Source organism: Electrophorus electricus, chromosome 26 (genome assembly GCF_013358815.1).
Source record: "Electrophorus electricus isolate fEleEle1 chromosome 26, fEleEle1.pri, whole genome shotgun sequence".
NCBI lineage: Eukaryota > Metazoa > Chordata > Actinopteri > Gymnotiformes > Gymnotidae > Electrophorus > Electrophorus electricus.
This window is the reverse complement of record NC_049560.1, coordinates 4,045,026-4,070,462: the sequence shown is the minus strand read 5'-3', so window position 1 is coordinate 4,070,462 and position 25,437 is coordinate 4,045,026. Positions and strand designations below refer to the sequence as shown.

Sequence of the window (25,437 nt, the reverse complement as noted above, 5' to 3'; positions counted from 1 at the left end):
GATGTTTTCTTTCAATTTATTACCTAAAAAAGAAAATGTCCTATCACAAGTCACACTGAAATGTATTGCTTAAGAAAAAAATATATTTAGATATTTTCTTTTTGTTTTTTACTTGATTATTTCCATTATATTCCACAAAACAAATGGGGCATGGTCATGCCCGTTTCGCCTCTTCCCACTTCAAAAAAAATGCACAAAGAAATACATAATTCACAGTTACCATTTTGGTTTTATAAATTAATACAGTCACACATGTGCTACACCGGTCTATAGCTAGAACATTGTATTTTTGACTCTTGTTATCTTTAATTGTTGGCTACAAGAAAGAACAGGCAACTTAAATGATGTGAACTTCAACAAACTGTATTGTATCCCCCCCCCCCCCGCTTACCACGTTCAAGCTCAGATCAGCTCGCCCATTTCCCCCCGTATTTTTTTCTTCCTCATTTCACATATAGGTGAGGCACGCACAGAGTATATTTAATACATATATGGAAACTAAAAACTGTTTTTGGATGGGGTTGGTTGGGGTGGCTCGGGGCATCTTATGTCCAAATTGGGGCACTTCGTCGCTGTAGCCATTGTCCCCACTACTGCTTTATTCGGTTTGCTGATCATTTTTTGTGTAAATATGTTGCATTTAAGTGTCTTGGTGGTAGGACTGGTTAAGGTTTAATGGTCTTGATTTTACAAATGTATGAAAACACATTAATGAAACCTGAAGCCATTCCTCTTTCTTCCAGGTAGTGCTGAATATATTTGCAAATAAAAAAAAAATTGAATATCAAATATTCTACCAGTGCAGTATGATATCAATGCTAACCAGCCTGCAAGGGTTGGAATTTTTTCCCCCTCACTCACTGAAGGGCTTTTTTTTTTAAGGCACAGAAGCCTTGACATATTAGAGCCTCCACCTTCAAGATCTGCAAAGAGTTGCCCAGATAATCAGAGAAAACTGTGTTCTGACAAAACGAAGAAGGATGAAAAACAACAAAACGGCACCCCGGCCGGCCCCCAGTCCCCGAGTGTGTCAGTGTGAAAGTTAAGGCCACTTGAAAAAAAAGAAGAAAAACAGACAAGGCTCCACTCAGGCAGGTAATCTCATTGCAAACTCAGTGAGTGCAATCATGGTCTTCTTTTCATTTTTTTCTCCTTTTTGAATTCTCAACTCTAGTTTTCAGACAGTAGGGGCAGATGCTGGCCTTCCTCCATCCTGGGATGTGGTGTCAGGGACGAGGCGGTGCTCTGGCGTTCCACTGCACTTCACAGTCCGGGAATGATCCGAGAATACTGCATAACGGCAGCAGGAACTCCCGCCCAAGGTTCTAATTCGCCACTGATATGTAACATCGTTTCTAAATTATCAAATCCCAAGCAGAGCAATTTTTTTTCCTTTGATTTCATGCATTTTTTTTTTCTTTTAAGCACCAGTCTCACCAGTTTTTTTTCCTTACAAAAGAGATGAGTGTAACTCATACATTTGCATGCAAAGGGAAGTCCCACGTAACAGCCCGCCTGGAAGGTCTGATCGGAGCGTTGCCCATCTGCCACGCAGGCACTATGGAGTAGGTGAAGACTGGGTGCAGTCGTCTTTCTTGATCTAACACAGACTGAGGGGCCTAAATAAGGGCAAATCACTCAAAAACAGTTTGCAAAAGGTTCTCTCAAGAGATTACCATTACATAGACAAGACAGGATCTTTAGCACGTGAAAGGATGGGGTCAGAAACCTTCGAGTAGGTATGTAAACTCTAATTGGATGCTTTCCTGATCATCTTGGAGAACTAAATCAATGGCAACCTAACGCGCTGCAAGACTGACTGAGCTCAGTGTACATATTCAAACTGTGTGTACCCATTCTACACAGATACAAGGGAAAATTAAGAAATGGTGTAGAATGTATGTTTACACAGCCAAATGAGTCAAATGACTGATCTCATGGCTTTAAGCAATCCATTCAGCAAATAGTTTTGATTTTTTTTTTTTTTTTTTTTTAAATAAAAAACAGGACAACAAAAGATGATTTTTTTTTTAAATGTATGAAAACTGACTAACTATACAATTCATGCCATGTCTTGTCTTGGTGGGGTTTTTATTAAATCTTTTTCATTTTCAGAATAACACATTTTTAAATTACTACACTGGGCTGTGATGAAGTTTCGAGGTTCCGATTAGGCATTGTATCTTTTTTCTTAGTCATGTTTTGACAATCCACTGAAAATCAAAAAGACGTGCAAATAAAACCTCCACGTCCATAAGATCAAAAACCTGAATGCTATGCGGGTAATGCTACATATTTGTTTCAAAAATAGTAAGTTGATTAATAGCAATAAAAAGCATAAATGAAGAATTTGAGATCTGCTTCATGGCTCTTAACTGTGAATGCCCCACTGTGGGAAGAAAAGACAACCAAAACCCCCCCAAAACCCCAGGGGTGGCAGCGAGACCAGCGCCTGAGTGTGAGTCACACTGTGCTGGCTGCATTTTGCCCTGTGTAGTTTTCCGACCCCCGTGTTCTCCTTGGAAAAAGAGGCGGGAAAGAAACTAACCCCGACACCGTTAAAGTTCGCTGTGTTCCTTTCTTGCGATTACTTCTTGCAAAAGTGAGCACCTGCGCTCTCAATCGTTAATCGGTCCCGTCTGCATCCGGCGTGCCTCAACGCGGTTCAGTCCGTTTTCCATAATCGCAGGCTGACGGGGGGACACGTGGTAAAAGTCAGTTGAACTTCCCTTTGTGAAACGAGTCTGTGGTCAAAGGGAAGCATACGACACTTTGAATTGTCCCCCTACCCCACCCCCACCCTCGGTCGATGCCGGACTCTAGTCTCACACGGTTCCCCTTCCTGTACATGAATCCCGGCTCCCCGGGCCTGTTCTCCACCCTCAATGATGGCACGACTCCGCCCTGCTGCTTCACGCCATAATGAACTCCGACTTCATGTCGGCCTTGACGTCGGGCTTCCACACGGAGTCGTCGAAGTCGAGGTCGAGAGAGCCGTCGCTCGACATGCTGCTGTTACTGTTGCTGCGGGCTGCCTTGCGATTGGGCAGCCAGGGATAGGGAGCTCGCGAGTCCCGCCGCGCCTTCCGCCGCAGACGCTTCTGCTGCATGAGGAGCTGCAGCCGCTCCACCTTGCAGCGCGTGGCGCGGTTCTCCGTCTGCCGCAGCCGGTCTCCTGCGGGAAGAGGAGGAGGAGAGAGAGAGAGAGAGAGAGAGAGAGAGAGAGAGAGAGAGAGAGTCAGTTCCTAACGAACAACTTGGCGGTCTCTGTTGGAGATGGGATGGGAGGGGGGGGGGGGGCGCTACAGAGTGAGATTCATCTCGCGTCTGATCGAGCTCATGGTGACTCAGTGCTTGAGAAAGGGAGTTCAGACACTTCTCCTCCGAGGCTGTGCAGCAAGAACCAAGGCCACGGCCTGGAGGAAAAACACTCAGGCTGGAGTGGCGATGCTGACATTTTTAAAAAGACGAGCTGTGATGCATTTGAGAGAAACTCTGTCTCTCTCTCTCGCCCTCACTCACTCCCTGCAGACACACGCGCTCGCACACACACTCTCCCCCCCCCCCCCACACACACACCGGCTCGCAGTATCTGATATCAACAAGAAGCATCGCGGTGTACAGTTGAGCATCCTTTCCGTTGACCTTATCAGAGAACGGTTTGTTCAACACGTGCAGATGGATATGACCTTGAGTTTTTCAAGGAGAGACCTGAAACCTGTACGTGCATCAGGAGTGCCTGCAAGGCATATACTTGCGCTTGCACACACACACACACACACACACACACACACACACACACACACACACACACACACACACACACACACACACACACACACACACACACACACACACACACACACACACACACACACACACACACACACACACACACACACACACACACACACACACACACACACACGGAACTGGAAAGAATTCCCAGGTAAATATCTATGGCCTATCACTTTCCATCAATGCAGCAATACTAAATGCATTTTAGCTGTTGATGTGCCTACTGAAAGAAAAAAAAAAAAAGTCTCCAGGGTTTTCTCTGCCCTTAGCATCAGACCACACTATTCTGCTCAACCTTAATTTCATTTATAAATATATTCAGGAGGATGGAAGGGAAAAGCAACCGCAATCTATTAGCTCGCTCCATTAGGATCTATCCCAGAATTAAAGAATGAAATAACAGGCTAGAATGTCAATAATCCAAAGCACAGACCATCTTTCATTGGCTGCACTTCTCCAAACACACACACACACACACACACACACACACACACACACACACACACACACACACACACACTAGCTTTTAACATGGATCGATGGCAAATTAAAAAGACCTATCGATTAAACCTTAGCTCTAGCGCGGCAATCCATCTCTTGGCGAGGACATGGCTATTGGCTTTCAATAGAAAATGCAAGCGAATGGAAATTGTAAGCGAAGCAAGCCAGGCTCCAAACAGGGCCCCTCCCCCACCTGGCCTCAGCGCACTGAGCGAGTAATCACACACACACAAACGTAGAGAGACCTCCCCAACGCCCCCCCCCCCCACACCCCACCAAAGCCCCAAAAGCCCCGACCACAAATCCTCCTCCTGCACGCAGTTAGCGGAGTTAGGAATGACCTCTAGGGAGACGCTTGTTGTGGCATCCTACCCGTCCTGCACGCTCTGTGCAGGGTGGGGTCAGATGTGTGTGGCAGCACCCAATCACAATCTCCTTCCCCCTCCCCATATGAGAATGAAAACAGGAGATTGTGTGGGTTCAATTTCCCTTTGCACTTAATTAGCTTTTTTGTTTTGTTTTGTTTTGTTTTCCATTTCATGGGGTGGAGGTACGATTCTGCCGTGGAAAAATGCTTACCCAGAATGACTTGCTAGTGCCTGCGTGACTAACACCCGAGCTCCCGTGCTGGGCTCTCGGGCGAGAGAAGTGACCGTGACCTCTCACTCAGATCCGCTCACTGCTGCCCACGCAGTAGGTTGGTGGGCGGGTGGTGCGGGGTGCCCTGCTCCACCCTGGTCTGCTCTGTAATCTCCCCCCTTCACAATTCCCAGTCAACATTTTATCCATGGTGTGGCACAGAGAGGTGACCCCCTGCCTCGCCCCTGACCCGTCAGGCTTGTCTGACAGTGCTGATTATGGGGCACGACAGCGGGGGCCAATAAAGACTCCCCCCACCCCCCACGCACGAACATTCGCACACACTTTGCATGCAAGCACATGTGCTGCAAGGTGATCCAAAAACAACGAAAAAAAAAAAAAACCCCAGCCAGAAAAGCTCATTAGGAACGCCGAGCACAGCGTGCTACAGCAGAGCTTTGTACCATGCCCACAACAGCATGTACGCTTCCACACCAAGGCAGGCCTTTTCTTTGGGTTTTTAGTTGGGTTTTTTTTTGGTTTTTTGGTTTTTTTTGGAGCACATGCTTGTGTGAATCTGGCGTCCATTCCCGCACGTGGTGGGCGGTGCCTGGCTGGTCCTCCGGAACGTGGAGGTAATCGTCAGCACATGAGAAGGTGGAGCGGGAAAGGGTGGGGCTGCAGTTAAACCCACGCCTCCGCTCGCTCACGCACCCCGGACGAGAAGCACTGCCCTGCCTCTGACGGGAGACGCCCCCCTCTCTGATTATGGCCATGGGGGCAATCATTAGATTGCGACAGGGCTAGCTGAGCACACAGGCTTCCTGCAGCACTGCCTGAGAGAGAGAGAGAGAGAGAGAGAGAGAGAGAGAGAGAGAGAGAGAGAGAGAGAGAGAGAGAGAGAGAGAGAGAGAGAGAGAGAGAGAGAGAGAGAGAGAGAGAGAGAGAGAGAGAGAGAGAGAGAGAGAGAGAGAGAGAGAGAGAGAGAGAGAGAGCCTCGGGGAAAAGGCCGGGCAGGCAGGGTGGGGGCTGGATAGAGAAGCACGGGAGAACAAAGGCGAGCAGTGAATATGTTCTCCTTCCTCGCGGTTCTCTCTCCCTGGCTCTTCTCTTTCGTGCTTTTAAAAGCTCCCCCCACTCCCCTCTCCCCCCCCGCACCCAACCCCAGCGCCTGCTCGGACTCGGGACCCGGATGAGCTCACGAGGGCAGGTCATGAACACGGAGACAGAGCAGGGTCACCGCTTGGGGGAGGGGGGGGTGTCAACTGAAAACAGGACACGCCCCACCCCCACCGCCCTCCGCAACCTTCCCATCCTCCTCCACGGCCTCCGCGCTGCATCGTCTCACGTGAGCTGGGTACTGCAGTGTCCTCAAAAGCACACACTGCACCCAGTGGACAATAAAACCAGCACGGGGGTTGGGGGGGGGGGGGTGGTGGAGTGGAACAGAGGGCAGAACTGCACAGGCTCCCTGCCGTGCAGCTGTTCGGCTGCGCAAGGGCACACGCACACACACACACACACACACACACACACACACACACACACGCACGCACCGCTCCACAGCAGCACCTCAACAGGGGCCTCTGAGGGACATTTAAAAAATAAAAAAGAAGGCAAAATGTGAACAAGCTCAAGGGGCTGGAAAAGATTACACCGAACCCCCCTGGAATGTCGGGGCAGAGGGCGCGTACACACAAAGGCCATGACGAGGCCTGACTAGTGGCAGAATGGCGCCTCGAGAGGGGGCGGGGCAGCCGACTCTGGCTCCCAGCATGCACCTGGGCGAAGAGGCTGATGCATGAGAATGTATCGATCACAGCGCAGAGGCTGGAGGGTTTAGAGAAGAGCCTCCTGCTGACTGCCACATGAGGGAGTACAAACGGACAGGGAGGCGCAGGGCAAGGGGGGGAGGGCGGAGGAGAAGAACACAGAGAGAAGAGAGAGAGAGAAAGAGAGAGAGAGGAGAGAAGGATAGAAAGGGAATGAGCCGGAGATGCACAGAGATTCAGAGAGCGAGCGAGCGAGAGAGAGAGAATGTGACAGAGAGAGACAGAGATTTTCAATCAATCAGTGGAACAGACCCGGCTGCAGACCAGCTGGAGGAGCCTCAGGGTTAGCAGGGAGCTCAGGCCAGCCACTAAACCCCCAGCACACCAGAGGAACAGCTCCAAAGGAACAGCTCCACTCAACCCCCAGCACACTGGAGGAACAGCTCAACTCAACCTCCTCCCACTACTGATCCATTAAAAATCAGCTTTAGTTAAGAGCCGTCTTTGAATTGTTTGTTTTCCTAGAAAAGTTCTTTGATCTTTTTGAGTTTGGATGCAAGCATCCTCATAAAGGGGGTGTGGGGAGTGCTCTGCCTCAGAAAACATGTTTTGCGTACATCTACAGCTATTCATAAAGACCAACTGCTCTGAGAAATATATGGTATAGCTCAGCAGATCAGCAGTCTTCTTGTAAATGTAGACAAGTAGAATATAGGATATAGACACCTTACAAACACAAATTATAAAATACCTTTAGTAAGGAGCAAGACTGATCATGACAAACCTAACTGAGACTACTCTAATGGGAATCCACAGTCTTTCCTGCTACAGACCAATCAAACAATCCTACAGCCCCTGTGTATCGGCGTGCCGGGTACAGGGCACGGCCCAGCTGTGCTCTGGAATCAGAGGCCACTACCGTGATCCAGCTTCTGCGTGTTCTTAGAGAGCTTGGAGGAAGCCGGCCCCGCCCCTGGAGGCCAGCGAGCGGGCTTACCCACAGCCCCGCCGCACAGGACACTCATTGTGCTCGACCATCTGGACCTGTAGCCTGGGGGGCGGCGCGGCCCCTCCGCCCCCGAGCACCTCTCGCGGATGACGCCGTCAGCGACACCACGGGTGCCCCGTGCCTCAAATGGCCGTTATTTTCATGCAGGGAGCACTAAAGGGCCGAACGGAGAGGCGGCCTGGATGCCGAGCTCGGCTACGGCCATGCGGCTGAGAACAGGCAGCTCGCGGGGGAGGATCCTCCCCCACCAGTGACGCGACTGTGCTGGGAAAGATTGACTCAACGGTGCTTAGGTTGGCCAGGCCAGGGCCCTATAGCAACGGGGGTGGGGTGGGGTTGTGACAGTCGAATGGGCTAAAGAGCGACGGGATTGTGACGTTTCTTGGTGCGCCGAAAGTGCTCTGGGCTCTGGGCGCGTTCGCGATCGGGAGGATTAAAGGCACTTCTCCAGGAATTCGAGCGGTCACCACCCCGCTCCCCCTCTCGCTCGCCCGCGTTCTCCCTCTCGTCTGAAATGCAACTCCACCTGAGCCCAGACTAAACTAACCCGACCCGACAGACAGTGACGGGAGGAGAGCGAGGAGAGCTCATCCTCCGCGCTTTCCGTGGCACTGTAACAGAACTGACCATTTACCCGCTCTGGTCAAAGAGCAGAGGGCAGGCCAGCGCTTGGCTGGGAGCACCAGGACCCCACCGTGTGCAGGACTTCAGCTTTCATTAACCAAAGCCCCATGCGCAGACCTCCCCTTTCTTGGGACTCAATCTAATCCCGCCCCTAGACTGCCCCGCTCAGCCCTTGGAGAGGCCAGAGACGTCCAAGGCCAAGGGCCTCGAGTGAAAGAGGGTCAAACGTAGGGGATCAGTTGCATCCCCCCCCCCCCCCCCCACACACACACACGGCAGGGTAAGAAACGCAGACCTCGTGGAGACAGCACAAGTATGTGACATTTCCAGGAACCCATCTTACCCAGAACACACTGAGCTCTGTGCCTCCCAGGATATTCCTGCAGGGAATTCAGGCAGATTTCTGGGATGACTAGAACAGTCATAAAGTGAGCCAGTAACCAGGCGCTAAAGATGAAGACCCCTCAGAGCGTGACTCTGCCATTTGGTCACCTGCTCCCCGCGTCCCCCAAAGCCCCAGCGCCACTCACCCCCACATACAGGCCCCGCCCTCACGTCGCCCCGCCCCACCCCAACACAGACACAAACACCAACTACTTAGTAGGCAGTCGGTGACCGGATGTAACCGACCATTTTTATGAATGGACTGTTGGTAGGGACACCCCCGTCCTGTACAGTTCCAAACACAAAGAGCATTCTCTGTGAGCTCATGCGTCTTGTATAAATCACTCTATTTAGAGGCAGAAAGAAGAAAAAGAAAAAACAAAACAAAACAAAACAAAAAAAAACGACCAAAAACAAAACAAAAAAACCCACACACAAGGCGTCATTGAGGAGGCCTGGATCACAGAGCCTGGATGACTTTTACAGATGGGGCGTCAAGTCCTGGCTAGCCCGAGTGGAAAGAGTAGGATGGCCCATTGACTGGAAACGCGGGAGTGGAACAAAGGAAAACTGATGACAGAAGCAGTGTGTGCAAAGGAATGATGGAGTCCTCCCCCAAAAAACTGAAAAACAAGTCAAGAATCCCTGGATTCCTCTAGCAACCAATGGCGCTCTTTCACATTTGTAGTGTTACTGGCCCTAACCGCAGACATGAGGGTTATTCCCTTGTCCGAGCTTTTTGTTGCTTGACAGCTGAAGTAAGTTGCCTCAACTTTTGGAGACACAGCAAGGAATCTACCACACGCCCCTGAAAGCTATCCCCCCTATTCATCCTCTCCCGGAGGAAACCCGACACCGTCCGCATGGGCAGACAAAGCCGGATCTGCTGAGAGCTGAGTGGATGAGTCTTCTGCACGAGAACATTGGAACCTCACGATAGTACCACCGCTGCTCTAGCACCCTCCTTACGAGCCCTCCTCTGTTTCACATCAGCCTCATCCACTACGTGGGACGCAGGGGTGTTCTCATGCTAGGCACGTTTTGGGTTTTCGGCTGCGTCTCAGCTTCAGTCACCCTTTAAATTTTTTAAAAATAGCTCCACCCCACAAACCAAATCAAACCAAAAAAAAAAAGAAAAAAAAAAAGATGTCATCGTAAAGCGAATCCCGCGCTACTCACCAGGAGGCTTGCACATCCGGACCTGGCTCTGGCACTGGACGAGCGGGTGGAGCGAAGGGTGGAGGGTGGGCTGGCTCACTGGCGGAGCGGAGGTAGCTTTGGGGGAGAGGCCGGCGGCGAACTCGGGCATGGCCGGGGGTGTGGCCGGCGGTGAGGGCGGGGGCGAGGGCGCCGGAGACGCCGCCCCCCCGCCGCACTGCGTCTGGCAGCGGAGCTGCGCCAGCGACGCCGGCATGCCCTGGTAATGGCGCGTGGCGCTCAGGAGGTCGTTCAGGATCTGCAGGATGGTGCTTATGTCCCGCCGTGGCCGACCGCTACTGTCCTGACAGTTCGGATGCAAAGTGCCTGCACGGAGCGAGAGAAGGAGGCAGAGACAAACGGTCAGAGGCCAGTCGTCCTCGCAAGGCCTTTGCGCTTGTGGGACACCCAACGACAAACGTCCCGATTGAAACGGTGGTACCGAATACCTGAAAATGTCCCGGAGAAGACCCCTGGAGCATGGTTGACGAAGCTCTCGATGATAGCACCTGGTTTGCGAGAGCGCGGGGGAACGGTGCAGCTACTCGCGGCCCGAGCGGTACAGTTCGCCTGCGAAAGACGAGGGCAGATGCTCAAGCCAGTACCACTCATCCCATGTCATCGTATGATCAACAACAACAACAACAACAACAACAACAACAACAACAACAGAGCCTTACCTCGGGGCAGGGGCCCGCAGCGCTCGGGCTGCTGGGTGATGGGGGCTGCTGGTGCCGGAGGAGGCCGTCTGGGATGGGTGGGGAGTGACCAAGAGTGCTGCAGTGTGTGGAGGCCGAGGCGGGGTAGGCGGGCGGAGCAGAGGCAGGGAAGGGCGCGGGGCTGAGCGGGCTGGGGGGGAGGTGCGGGTGCGGATGGGGGCCGTGCGAGACCCGGGCCAGGCCGTCCGGGGCGCCGCGCGAGACGATGTGCCGGTGCTGCAGCTGCTGTCCGCCCGAGTGCTGCGCCGCCAGCTGCAGCTGGACAAACATCATGTGATCGCCCACTCTCAGGGCCAGGGTCAGAGGAGAACGGCCAGACAGGAAGTCACTGACCTATGAGCAGGAAGTGGGGTGAAGAAAGGAGGATTTAGGAATCTCCCCATGCACAGCTAGTAGCTCGGATGAGCTTTGGCAAAACGGCCGAATGAATGCAAAATTGTGAATGGCGGTTTAGGGCCGAGTGCGATTATGTAAAAGCATGCGTGCGCGTGTGCGCGCGCATACAAAACACACTGACACACACAAACACTCCCCCGGCCCTGAACTCTGCCATTCAGCACACCCACAAAGGGCCAACTTCTGTCTGGCCCTGGGCCTGAAACATCCACCACAGAAACAGGATACAGAGCCACTCGCCTCCTAGCAACATAATAGGGGATTGTTCGAGGGGTCGGGGCGGATCTGGAAGGCTTGCCCATTTTAGGAGTGCCCAGAATGGGGAGCAGAGCCAAGCCTGGGGGCTCGGACCCCTACAGACCAGGAAGAGAAGCACACAGGGCTTGTATGGACTTGGCTGGCCCACCACACTCATAACAACTTCTCTCTTGTCCCCAGGCTTCCTTTGTAACCGTTGCCACTTACTGGTCTGGTAGGAGGACACAGACCTTAAAACAACAGTCTTTTTATTGAAAGAATCCCTCCTTTTCTAATTATTCAGATTCAGACACCTTCATTAACGTCCGTCTTGGTCTCCCCGTGGATGTAGGTTAGGAGTCGTCTAGCTGGGTTCGAACCTCATGCTGATGTTTCAGAACGCTGAGTGTGCAGCTTTATAAAAGATTAAATAAGACACTTGAGTTCCTTGGCTTTTGAGAGCAGGGACCAAGTCTGGAAAGCTTTTCTTATTCCTGCTCAACGAAGTACCTTCAACATGTTCACGTGCACAGAGTTTTTAAAAATATTTGAGACATGTTCATATCAATAGAGCAATGCGGTTTATGCAAAGGAGTCCTGAAGTGAACATGAGATGGTTCAGATCTGTTGGGCTTTTAGCAGCCTTGTGTCAGCTGGCCTGCCATAAACCTCTTGCCTCTCTGGGGTCCGGCCGCCATCTTATTTTCAGTATCATCTGAAGACATGCCCGTGCATGAAGAGCTTGTTTTCAACAATCTCAGACTGACCTTTTACCTGTGTAGTAAGGGAGTGGAAGGTTCCTCACTGCATTTCAATCAGACCAGAGTGTCTCCTTATGCCTTTATCACTACATTTGAACGTGAGACCAACAACCTCAGCCTGAGGTTGACGGGAAACTCCGTGCAAAGGTCAGCGATAAGTCACCCAGGAGGTGGGCAGAGAGAATCCGTGAACTGACTGACAGCTATCAGGCAAACAGCCATGGTGGCTTGCATCAGCCCACAGGTTCAGGTGCAGAGCAAGAGCCCCTGTGACAGCAGCGCGTGAAGCAGCCGCTCACACTGGTGCGCTACGTTCTCTAGTGCTGAGTAGGTGAGTAGGCACGCCAGACCCCACGCTAGCCTTGGTGCTCGGGCTGAGTCAAAGAGCCTCGCTGACTCCGTCGCTCTACCCACATAATAAGAGAGAGTGTGCAAACCCCGAGCAGGGAGTAACCGCGGCCCCAGTGAGGGTGAGACATTCCCCCACGGCAGAACAGCTCGGCCAGTCTGCCAATACTTCAACCACACACAGCTCTGGTATATATAAAAAAAAAAAAAAACAAAAAAAACAACAACACAGCTGACCACTACGGGGGAAATGGGTTTAATGTCAAACTGTCTTCTCGTCTCTCCTGATATTATGGCCAAAAAAAACCCCAGTTCTTTTTCACATGTGGGGTACACACCAAGGAACGGAAAAAGGTGCCAAAATATATTAGAAAGCCATTATGGAGAACATGCAGTAGCTGTCTAGGAATGGTCCCAGTCAGCTCCTAGACCTCAGCATTCTTCCTTTCACTGAAGAGCAGATGAGGGAAGCACATGTGACCTGTGTCTACAAATACCCAAGAGGCTTAAGTCAGAAAAGGCAGCGCAGACTTTGTGGGTGGAACAAAGGCCGTCGTGGCCGTCCGGGCCGGCATATCGAGTCCCGGCTGGTGGCCCGATCTCTGTGCCACCTGGAACGGGTCGGGCACTGGAAAGCTCCACCGCGGCTCAAAGTTCAAATGGCCCTTTGTGTTAAAGGCCATGGGCTTCGGCAGAGCCGGCGGGCAGCGCTCCAACGACGAGGGCTGAAAGGGCTTTGAACTCGACCGACCTTCGAGAAGAGCCCCAGCCGTTGGAAAGGCCCGGAACCAGACACGAGGTGAGAGGCTATATCCCGACAAGGAGGCTGATCGCGACGGCAGAGCGCGGTACCGGGATCCCCAGCTAACATTTCTCTGCCGTTCGTGCCCTGACTGCTTTGTTTTTTGTTACCGTGGCATTTTGCTCTGCAGTGGGCTGTGGTTGCTATGCGGAGAAGGGTACGCGAGGGGGGTTGTGGGGACGACAGAGTGGATATGCACCTCAATGTTGATGAAATATTCAGTGAGAGTAGGCCTCTGTCCCCTCCCAGCCCCCGCACCGTGAGATCAGAAGCCAAAGCACTGCGTATCGTGGTCTCTGCGGTTCAAGCAACTCGTCCAGGGCTACTACTGCTGCTATTTGCATCAAATCGGGCCCCAGCAGTCAGCGCGTAGCGGCGCCGTCCGGCCTGAGACCAGCGACCTGCCGCCCACGGCAGAGTGGCGAAGGGCAACAGCCACTTACAAGGAAAAGTACAGTCGAGGAAGCACAGGACGCTCTGTCACAGGGCCAAGTACGTGCAGAAGGTTCAGAACTGGCTACTTAACCCCCATCACTGATGTGTGGGTTTTGATCGCTCTGGGGTGGGGTGGTGCCGTCAATAGTCTCCACAAAGAGACTTGGTGGATCTGAGTGCAGGAACAAGCCCTTAGCGAAATAATCAGTGGACTGCATCCCTTTCCAAATCCTAAAAAGGCAGCAATGCTCCGAAGTGGCAGAGAAGGGGACCGTGGCCAGAGATCTGGGCAGGCCCGGATCCCGTCACCTGAATGACGACCGGTGGCTCCGCTGACACGCAGCCTGCTAAATCCACCATCCCTGTCCGTCTTTTCCATACCCAACCCGAATCCAACAATCAATCGTCTCGGGTTTCACCAACGACTACAAAGAAGCAATCCACTTAGACTGCTCTCAAGTCCTGCTGAGCTTCTCTCCCTCGTGGGCAGCCTTCTGTGTGATCAGAAATATGCACTGTGAAGACTGCTCCGCTCATGACTCATCCTCAGTTGGCTGGGACGGGTGCGAGACAGTGCTATAAGAGACTTTTGTTTCTCATGTCCACAATAGTGAGGCGCAGCTGTATCCCACAGCACGGCTCTGTGTGCTTCACCATGACGTCGTACCATCGGTTCCAACCCTAATGGCCTGTTGTGGGGTGAAGCCTCAGGCACACAAACAATGGCATCGTTTGCAGCTAATACTTTGTCGCTCCTTTAAGCTTTGCCAAACATGAGGCTAGTCCCAAAGCTACGTCCTTCACTTATAATGGCTGGGAGGGAGCAGGACATGTGGGAAGTCACTGGACACACTCAAAATCACACCGGGCAGCAAAATTTGGACTTTTTTCCTCCCACAAACTAAAAGACAGACGGAGGAATTTGAATCTGTCTTTAGAATATTTCTATCAAGTGATGGGGCAAATAAGATTTACATAAAGTGTATATTACTTATTCATAAACAAAGCTGTTATTGCACTTAAATATGTACTTCTAAATTGCACAACACAAGATGTTTGCCTGTGTTTGGCGTCGGGGACCTCCTTCTTTAATGTTGAGCAGCAGTCTGCCAACACAGAGGTTCCTTGGTGCTAATTTTCCATACTATACAAAATGGGAATGTACTGAAACAAAATCACTATGGGTGTTGGAGAAATTCTGAAAACACATTTCCAGCACGCAAACATACATAATGTATTTCGTGCAGGAAGCAAAATCATTGTTGACCGGTGTAACGTTCATCTTATTTCTGATTGAATATTGCCAAGCAAACTTCTCTTCCTGTCAGCCAAGCCATCCTACAAGCTTAACAGGAACGTTCACATTTCTGATTCAATTTGTTGTATCCGAGTTCCCGTACGTCATGGTTGTCCAGCAGAGCCACGTCACGCGAGCCCTTCGAGTCCGTCGCTCTATTTTTATACGCTGCCAATACACAGCTTTCTGAGTCACCGCTGCCGCTCCTGCTACTCTTACACACACACACACACACGAGAACCTGAGCGGGGAGAGCAGAAACATCTCAGCCTGCGCTTCACTTTTGACAATACGCGTCTGCCGCGACCCCTCCCCCGCTCCTCCTCTCGGCCGGGGGGGGGGGGGGGGGGGGGGTATGACGAGAAGCTTGACGGGAGAGGGCGACTCGCCCTATATTGTTTCGTCCCACCATTCGCATCTGGCCGTTTTCAGACACAACGACGAGCGCTGCTGCTCATTTCCGAGGAAGACGGCCCGTGGGTGTCGGTAGTGCAGGTGGGGACGTAGCAGGAAGCCATGACATGGCCGTAGGGAAGCTCTGGCTTTGAGAGGCAAACTGCGGTGCTACACCCAGAGGGCACAAAGAACGAGGTACCTGCCAGCAGCTGCAGGTCAGCGTACAGAACTCCAATTAGGGAACGCTCAGGGGAATATGACACGGGTCCTTATTTGGGCAGGTGAGTCAGTGGAGCCTGCCGTTAACCACATTAAAGCCTTTTGGTGTTTGATTTCATGCCTCTGTTTAAATTGAATGAATAGTACCTGTTTGCATCCTTCTGGAAGGGAAAGAGAAATTAGAAAGAAGGACCGCCCGCCCTGGTCAGGATTCTCCTTCCTTGTGTTTGACGATGAAGAGAAAGAAAAAAAAAGAAAAAAAAAAGACAAAACTCGAGACGTCACCAAGCCACGAAAAACCGCAGAAGCCTCAAATTACAGAGCTGGAGTAACAAGGGAAAAATACTATTCCAATCATTGCCAGTCTTCCTTTTCCATAAAGCGCTCTCCATCTGATTACATGGAAGTCCAAGATAGATTTTTCTCTGGAAGCAGAGGGCTCTGTGCCTGAGGCCTGTGGAATCACGCTGCTGGAAGGTGGTATTATCAGCTGTAATTCTATGAGCACACTTCCAGGCACATAACCTGATCTACTTGCTCCCCCCACATCACACACACACACACACACACACACACACACACACACACACACACACACACACACACACACACACACACACACACACACACACACACACACACACACACACACACACACACACACACACACACCCCTAGGCAGTTTGACCTGGCTCTGAATCGTATCTTGAAACTCAATGCCGTTTGAGACTCTGAAACAAGTTGACAAAAATGATCAGTCATCTTTTCCTCCCCAAACAATATTCATACCTCCTATTTATAGTCATCCAGTACTATAAAGGTTCGCATCCACTGTATTTTCAGAACTTCACTGATACAGTCTACCGCAAAAACCTTCCCAGACAAACAGATTTACCGCTGAAATATATAACAAGGCCCTTAGCCAAAAGATGATAAATGTCTTTCATCAAAAGAAAAGAAAAATACAGGAGCAGAAGTAACATATCATTATGGCAGCTCAATAACTCTTTACTACCAGCAGGCTGTCAGAGGAGGCCCTGGGCCAGAGTCATGTGAAGAACCTTTCTTTAGGAACCAGCCGACACTGCAGCTGCTGTGAGAAGGCGTGCAGCATTAGAAGAATGGTGCACTCCCCAACCTAACCCCTCCTCTCACTCATACACATACATTCATACTGCTCTTTTATCATAATGAGTCTCTCTCTCTCTCTCCCTCCCTCTCCCTCTCTCTCCCTCTCTCCACAAGGACCTCCAGAGTAAATATACCTTCTGGAGAGTGACTGGGGAAAGTGAGAGCCTGTGTTTCACCAGCAATGTTTAATTCATCTTCTAAAGCACTTATCTTCTAAACCGGGGGGTTGGCGGAAGGATAAGCCCTTAGCGCAGACAGCAAAAAGGGAACCAACCCCGGACAGGGTTCCTGGCCGCATGCACGGCCACACACTCCCCATACGCCCGCTCATTCACAACAGGCCAATGCAGGGACACAGCTGACCTAGCCTACACTCCTTTGGAATGTGGAAGGACGCTACAGTATCAAGAGGAAGCCCACGCAAGTAGAGCGCGCAAATTCCACACGGGCAGCAACCAGGCCAGGAGTCGAACCCGGGTCACTGCAACCACTGCAGGTCCATGCGCTCCATTACTGAGAGTTCCTCAGTAACCTCTACAGGACACCATGAGGCAGTCACTGTGCTAAACAAGAATATCTACTGAAATGATTTCAGAGCAACTTGACTCTGGAAGCATATGGTTTGCTTTCAAAGAGGCTTGGGGTCTTACTGAAGTGGGAGCTTAGGTGGAGTTTGCCTGGGCTTGCCTCAGCTCAGACATGTTGCCAGGAAACTGGAAGGTGGTTCTTAAAGTATACATACCAAGTGTGGGGCACTATACACAATTTTAGTTGAGATATATACATATATTTTAAAGCGACGCAGCCCATTGCAGGGACACGCCTTATCTGAAGAATACACGTGACCTCTCACCTGTGTCTCGGTCAGACTCTCCAAGGCCTGCATCACTGACTGCTCAGGCCTCGACGCTTGTGACTTAAAGGAAAGAGAATCAACAGTCATTTTCTCTGGAGGGGCATTCAGATTATGCAAGAGATAAAAAGATATGGTACTGAGTGAATAGAATTCTTACCATTAGCCCTGCTTCAACTGTTGGAACGAGAGTTAACTTGCTCCCATCTGTAATGCCCAAGTCCTGAAGTTTCCCTGAACACAGGCGCCTACAGGGAACATTAAAACTCATGAGCATTCAGAGCTTACTGGTCTTATAAAATAAAAATCAAGTGACTTTCTTCAATTTACTGGCATTAAGTCAAACTAAAAATGGATACAGGGTGTTTATTTTATCATGACATATGTTTATGATGAACTGTAAGCACTGTACTTGGTGACAGATACCACTATCAGACTAGCACTGCTGTTTTATCAGCAACTTATTCATGCAAATATATTCCGTCTGCTACCAGATAGTTTCCATCGCTTTGCTTTATGGGTAAGAAACTTAAATGCAAGAGCACATTTTTGCTGTACTTGCACCTTTATTCAAGGTATAAACTAAACCATGGAACAATCTGGAAAATACAGCATCTGCAAACTATAATTCAGCAATGGATGATAGTTCTGTAACAAAGCCTAAGGCTTTAAATACCCTGTCAGAAAAGACAATACCGCCGGGCCAAACCCCTTCTGCTGATCTAGTCCTGTCGGCAAGTGCTAGAGCTAAATGTCACCTTCTAGTGAACAAAGGGACCCGGTACTTTGCCTGAAGGCACCTAAACCAAGAAGAAGAGGCTTAGCAGGGCCCTTGATTTTAAAGGATGATGTAATTTGGTGCTGATTACTCATGGGGGCTGTTAAAGTGGTCTGACTCAAGGCAAAAACAATGCAACTGTTAGGGGTCATTTGTAAGTGAGAGAGAGAGGGAGAGAGCTTCTTTTTCTCATCCCAGTTCTACCACCGTTGTGTTGTTGTTAGGCAGTCTGAAGAGCTCACTGAAACGAACATTGCCTCCCTTTTCAACGTTATGGAGGAATATTCTACTACATCACTGAGTCTTCATCGGACACACTGGGTGTTCGTGTAAAATCATTCTAATCGTGGGATTCATCCAGCTATATCTGGTGAAGCTTTGATATGCATGACCAGTGTTTGCTTCGGCTGTATTGTATAATAGATGAAAGTAGATGATAGCGGATGATAACTGCAATTTCAAACCAGCGAGTGGAATTCCGGTGCAAGACCTCTCTCATTCAGTACTAAACTTAGACTGCAAACCCACAGAGCTCTACCTAACCTCTCAAATCGGACAACCAGTGTAAAATTCCAAGCTTATTTATTTATTTATTTAGCTACATGCATCAAAGCGAATGCACCTACAGTTGAATGAGGCACCTATGAGGCAAACGCCACCACTGCGCGTAGGCTCACTGAGCCATTTACATTTTTCTCATGCACAGCACAATTTTTAAGCCCACCCAACTTGTCGAACTGATACTCACGTCTCTTTGTGCAGCAACGCGAGTCTTTCTTTGGGCACCTTAAGTCTCTGAGAAATCCTCCTCTTTAACCCTTCCACTGTCTCCTCCGCGGGAAGGGAGAGCTCGAAACGAGTGCCGGTTGTGGAATGGATGTGCAAATTCATCGGGGGCTCGCTTGGGACGGCCTCGCAGGACGGTGCTCCGCGGCTGGTGCAGCTCCGGGCGCTCGGATGTTGGTCCATTCGATAGCCTGTATACAGCACGGAGACAAGCCGACGTGGGGCGTTCAAATACACACGGTTAGTCCTCTGTGTTGGTCCCGGTGGTTTCAGCGAAAGAAACCGTTATTGCTTCCTTGCCGCTCCAGAGTAGATAAAGGCGAAAATATTCCCAGAAAGTATGCGGATGAAACAAGAGTTATTCCTGTTTTGTAGATATGTTGAGGTCCACCGGAGGCTATCCAGATTTTTAAATTTTTTTTAAGGCGGTTGAGGGTTCTTAAAATATTGGATTTTAGGTTGCCCAAGCACAACGGACGGATCCTCACAAACTCAAATACCGCTTGCACTTTCTACAAAATAAAACGTGCATCGCGCACTCTGTAGTCCTTAACCGCTGTCAGTTTCGGTAAACCGTACAGGTAATTCTAGAGACAAAGTAAGAGCCTAACGCTGCGACGCCTCGCGTCCCGTTCGCGAAGAGAAGTCCGCCGAAACGCGTCCGCCGAGCGTCGTTACAATGTATCTGGCTGCCACGGCGCTGTGATTACACCCACAGTGCGCCGCTGCTCTGCCCTATCAAACGAAGCGCAAACGAATACGTCATTATTTAAGCCAATTGCGGGGCGACAAGAACACCCACGTGGAGAACAGGCTCCGCCCCCTTCCTCTGGCCCACATCTTTTTCCTCGTTGAGGACGAATCCCATCTGAGTAGGCGAGGCCTAAATCTTCTTAGGAACCCTGGTGTCCCCGCCCACTCCACCAATTCTAAACCATTCATAATGTAAACTGCCACAATAACAAAAGGGAACCGAGCATAACAAGGATTGTTTCGGTACTATTCATATGCCTTTAGACAGAGCCACCTTCTGGCATTGCGCCAGAATAAACCCACGTAGAATACTATTCAAATTAATTGAGGTTAGATTTGGTCTACTAAAGAGTTGGACCTTCATGTTTCACCATAAAATGTACACATAGAATTATACTGTCACTCTTCCGACATTATACAAGACAACGAGACGAGTCCAGTTTAACTAGGCTACATAGATTACGATTATAATTATCGCCATTCAGACAGGGCAGTAAAAAGATATTCGTCGTCAAAGAACACTTTGTACTGTAGATTATTCAAGGCTGGGCAGACTACAGAACTGGACACTTACGTCACTGATCAATGTCGTATAACATTTATAGTTAGTCCGGAAATAGAACAATGTCAATGATATTCAGACCTAGACACACTGGAGTAAAACCAACTTAGGCTATTATCGCTTCTCGAAACGGAACTAGACTAATTTTAGATATTTGTCGTAGCAGAAAGCCCCTAATCGAGAAAACAATAAGAATCATACATAATTATATATTCAGGACAAAAAGAAACCAAATTGCCTACTGCAATGACATTAACTGAATATTGCAGTGACGCTGGCCTTCTGCAGTCCTGTTAAGACAAAAACACAACGCCAGCGCAACGCGCGCCACAGTCAGTATCGCGCCGGTCTGTTCTAAACAGTTTCCTGAAACCAGAACGGAAACTCGATCGCCTACCAGTGGTAAACGAGGGCATATGTCTCTAATTCCATAATCGACACAATTAATAGTTCCTCTATGCGGTTGTCAATGGTTACATGTAACAGCGTCCATCGGTTCGGATCGGAGCCTAAAAGAATAATCTTTGATGCCTAGTTCAAGAGAAAACTGCAGACATGTATATTCCCCCTCGTCATATGTAAATCAAATCTATCACAAGTCGTAAAACAGATCTTATTTTAGATGAACACGTCTATCACAACGCAACGATGATCGATTATTATATGGCAGTGGACCTTTAAAAACTCCGAGACGATTATTGTTAATGGTCGCCGGTTTTGATAAGCCTTGCCCGAATAATCACGATTCTCAAAGTCAGTGAACACTACTAGTCCGAAAACACTTCTTTAATTCGAATTTCTTTCGACTGAAATTCAGCTCAGATATCTTGATAACAGCCTGTACAGCCGATCAAGTATTATATCTGGCTTTTACATCAACGTCTCGATTTAAACACTAAATGTAGCACGAGGATCCATAGTCTAATCATTTGAGACACTGACAATTAAACTTACCAATTAAAGTGACGAAAACATCAAAGTTCCGCAACAAAGTTTCCGAATCCTCAGCGTTCCCCAGTTTTGGCATGTATCGAGCGGAATCTGTTATAGCTCAAATTGATCCGCGACAGTTCCCTATTTCCACAAAGTGACTAATTTTACAGTTTAGTTTCACAACACTTATGTGCCTGTCAGGTGAAGAGCGGCGATCTCTTTCCTTCTCGTAGATACCGGCATTCCAGGTCAGTTCCAGCCTGACTGCTCTGCTCCCTGGAACATGCAGGTACGTCTACTCATAAAGTCGGAGTGGAGGGCTCCTCACAGAGTGGGCGGAGAGTATTACTGCGATGTCAGCGTGTGATTTAAAGTGGATGTGTCAACAAACCTTTCGTTTCCATTTTAAAGACGCGTAATAAAACTAGAGTTAAACAAGATCTCGCTGTGATGTTGCAATTCTAATTCAGCATCACCGCAGACTGGAAGACGGGCGTATACACGGTTTTTCATTCCCAAGCGAAAAACAGTAAACAGAACCACCTTAAGAAGTCGCTTAGTAAGCGAAGAGCACGCCTATGGGATGTAAGAGGAGTAACCAGTCATGACGACACATCTGGGAAAAAAATATAATAAAACAAGCCAGCAAAACATATTGCCTGGATACACGAGACCACGGAGATAAACAACAGTTTGATTGTTACTGTGACATTCCAGTGTAGAATGTATACAGACTGGCAACAAATTAAACGAGAAATGACGAAAGTAAGTTTTAATATGGCGTCACGAATCTTGCGACTGCGCTCGAATTTCCTAATTTTAATTGGAAATGACGACAATAACTTATCGCAACGTTACATAAATCGAAATTAATATGTAAAGCAATGTAAACCTTTGCAAAAAAAAAGATATAGATAAATTGTAAAGACAAATCAAGTAGAATATTAATCAAAATTTATTTTATCACAGGATCTTACAACCACCTTTGCTTATTCAAACAATTTAGGCTATTTCCAGGTAGAAGCCAATGCTGTGCTTCCAGCATTGCTACAGATTACCATAGAGCAATGACCAAAAGCATTTTATAAACACTATATAAGTAGGCTATAATGTAAAAAGTGTGTTTGAAGGTTTGTAGTCTTACAAAGCATGTCAGGGTTTTCCTCTATTCGGATGCACTCACCTGTCTCAGCACGAGCAAAATGTTGTCCGGGGTACCACACAGGATGCACTGGTACTGGCTACAGTCTAACCACAGAGTCTCTCCCGCATGACAATGTACACATACATATCAGAGTTACACCCACCCATACACACACACACACACACACACACACACACACACACACACACACACACACACACACACACACACACATATATATATATATATATATATATATATATATATATATATATATATATATATATATGAACTCAGTGCCTATATGTGAACTTGCATGTCTTTGAATTGTGGGGACACATAGGGGTGTATGTTTGTATGTGGAAGAACAGCATTCCTGCCTAACAGAGTAATACTCACAGCCCACATATCTGTCAAACCACCACAATTGTTTGGATTGGTGGTGAAAGGTAATATACTAGCACAGGTGAATACTGTGGGAATGTAATGTTCATACATAACTTATGTCTGGGCTCAAACATTTACCATATTAGGTCATAACAGTGCACAAACAGATAATGATAAGCACAGTCTGATATTTTAGAGTTAAGTAAATAAAACGAGAGAAAAGTGGGGGAAAAAAGTGAAATTATGACAAAATAAAGTCAAAATGTGAAGTGAAAATTGAATCTTTGGGTGTAATGTGGATAGCCATTTGCATGTTGCTGTTTTTGGTGTTATAGCTGAAATAGCGTCATTCACAAATTAACTTAATGTGAAACCATGACAAAGTGATAGTCATGAAAAAAACAAAACAAAACTTGACAATCGAGACTTGCAAATTACCGGCAGCCTTACTGGACAGACAAATGCGAACAATGGACAATGTGATGCAGTACCCTCTATCTGAATGATAATTCTTTTTAAGATTCCCCTGGGAGTAAAAGAAGCGCAGGAAATACGTTAAGACACGATCTTTTTTTAGCATCAAATGTCGGTTGGTCTACAGTATTTGTTCTCCAGAGACGCTGATCTACCAGCCACTTACCTACCCACACACATTTGCCCACATGCTCCCGAGTTCTTTCTCGCTAATCCTGAGTTGGCCTGGATCAGCAACGTCCCACGTTCAGCTAATTCAATCAGACGCCTGACTCTCGAGAGCGGTGCCGCGCGGCGTCTGAAAGGCACGCGGACGTCTCACCTGTGCCCCCGTCTCGGGGGGCAGTAATCTAATCATTGACAGAAAAGGCCATTATCAGTCACGGTGCCTTCCTCTCCGCGGCCAGCGAGGCGACTCATTCTGCCTGCACCTCTGGACGCTCACTCAAGCTCTTCCGTTCGGATACTAAAGATAGCTCACTGCAGCCAACGACAGCGTCAATTATTCCCTTAGTCCAGACCGCTTCGCCCTCTCGGGACTCTCCTCCGCCCCGTGTGCCAGCAAACCTGCTCTCATTTCCTCCTTTCAGAGTCATATTCTGTATTAGGGCTTCGGGTGCAGCTTCATGCGTCCAGAAAATATTTACATAAGGTTTAATAAGCCGAATGCATGCAGTATCAACGGGAATGAACAACAATCCTGTCAAGAACAGTGATTCTTAGAAAAGGGTACTTTAAGCGTCCGCATTTGACACGGCTCCTCATTGTAAACTAAGCCTGTGTGCTTTGAGGGGGGACGCGCAGCAAATACATGACACAGGAGGTGCCAGAGTAGGATCCCGTTCTGGGAAGAGGAGGGTGGGGTAACACTGCGCGAGGGTTGAGGGGGTGTGTGTGGGCTGGGAGAGGGTCATAGTAACGGTCTTTGGAGTTTCCAATAACCAGATTTGGAGAACAGAACTGTTTGGCAAATTGCATAACATCCTTTTGCCCACAGGAGCGGTTGCATTCTACAGGCAAATTAGCTTCCCCCTGCTTCTCAGTGTCTTTCTGTTCTTATATAGTTTGGGGAAATCGACAAACCTGTAAATCCAACAGACTAGAACAGAGAAAGAAAGAAATTCACTGCCCTTTTTTAAAAATTATTATTAAAATTTGATTCGATTCGATACTGCTTCATGTAGCTGGCACTAGTTTTGAGCAAACAAGACGATTATAAGTACCAGCCTTGTTTTAATTTAGCAAAACACATTTCACTTAATGGGAAAATGTCAGCTAGACATTAAAACATATAGTACAATATTGCTGCTGTCACGGTCTTTACACTTCAGCCGGTTAGAAGCATTGTGACTCCCTCAACGTGAAAGTGAGAGTTGTTACCAAATGCCGTGCATCAAAGGCAGTTTCATCATAAAACAAGCCCGCAGCTGAGAGCCCTCACTCTACAATTACAGCCACAGCAGCAAATCGCATTGGTTTACAGTCAATTCCATTATCACCGATATTTAAAAATTATATATTGGGGTAGGGATTCTTAGAACATCTTCAGTAATACCTTGTCTATGTTTAGTCCTGTCTGGTATATAATTACCGCTCATGTTATTTGACACTGGCAGCAACAGGTCAACTACCGCTTCACAGATAATTAGCATGACATGTCTATTTTTATAATCTTGTTGACCTATCTGGTGCTAACTTTGTAAAAAAAAAAAATGTTTATAATGCAAAGCTAATATTACCCACCTCTGTCATTCCAATGTATTCCCTTCTCACCATGACACGTTCAAACACCAACGAGCTGAATGACATGCATCAAGTGTCCAGTGCAAAGGTCAGAGATTACAGCATTTGCTGTATTCCAATATCCGTAATTCCCCACCAAACTTCCTCCTTTACTGACGCAAAGCTGCGCGGTCAACGCTGGCCCATGGCACGCTGCACATATGTGCCCATGCTCAAGTGGCTCCAAGAATCCTGGCTGGGATATATTTGGGGTTCGTTCTAGTCTTCTCCGAACGGTCTGTTTTCCAAATTGCCTTTAAGCGCTGGATCAGCATTCTGGAGCTGGTGGGAGAGAGCGGGCATGTGCTCCAGGCAGCCTTATCGTCCTTCCTGCCCGAACCACGTGCGCAGCCGCAGGCTTGGGGTTTTGCCACGACAGG

The 25,437-nt window shown here is 48.7% G+C and overlaps 1 protein-coding gene across 2 annotated transcripts; it reads right to left on the bottom strand.

Annotated features, from left to right (window-relative positions):
* On the bottom strand, positions 1-22,580 carry midn (midnolin). Of its 2 annotated transcripts, none has more exons than XM_035523377.1 (8): positions 22,454-22,580; positions 18,985-19,213; positions 17,619-17,706; positions 17,459-17,521; positions 10,545-10,916; positions 10,314-10,434; positions 9,847-10,191; positions 1-3,175 (listed from the first exon to the last, which is right to left on the bottom strand). In XM_035523377.1, the coding sequence occupies exons 2-8, from the start codon at positions 19,203-19,205 to the stop codon at positions 2,913-2,915; spliced, it is 1,473 nt and encodes a 490-aa protein (XP_035379270.1). In that variant the 5' UTR covers positions 19,206-19,213; positions 22,454-22,580; the 3' UTR covers positions 1-2,912. The 2 variants fall into 2 exon arrangements, with proteins under 2 accessions (XP_035379270.1, XP_035379269.1); XM_035523376.1 differs by lacking the exon at positions 22,454-22,580 and adding an exon at positions 21,292-21,757.
* Positions 22,581-25,437: the final 2,857 nt, after the last annotated feature.

Coding starts and splice junctions, on each gene's coding strand:
- midn (XM_035523376.1), bottom strand. CDS start 21,364: ATGCCAAAACTGGGGAACGCTGAGGATTCGGAAACTTTGTTGCGGAAC. Junction 19,214..21,291: donor TGTTTTCGTCACTTTAATTG/GTAAGTTTAATT, acceptor TGCTGTATACAG/GCTATCGAATGGACCAACAT. Junction 10,917..17,458: donor AGAGTCTGACCGAGACACAG/GTGAGAGGTCAC, acceptor TCCTGCTCATAG/GTCAGTGACTTCCTGTCTGG.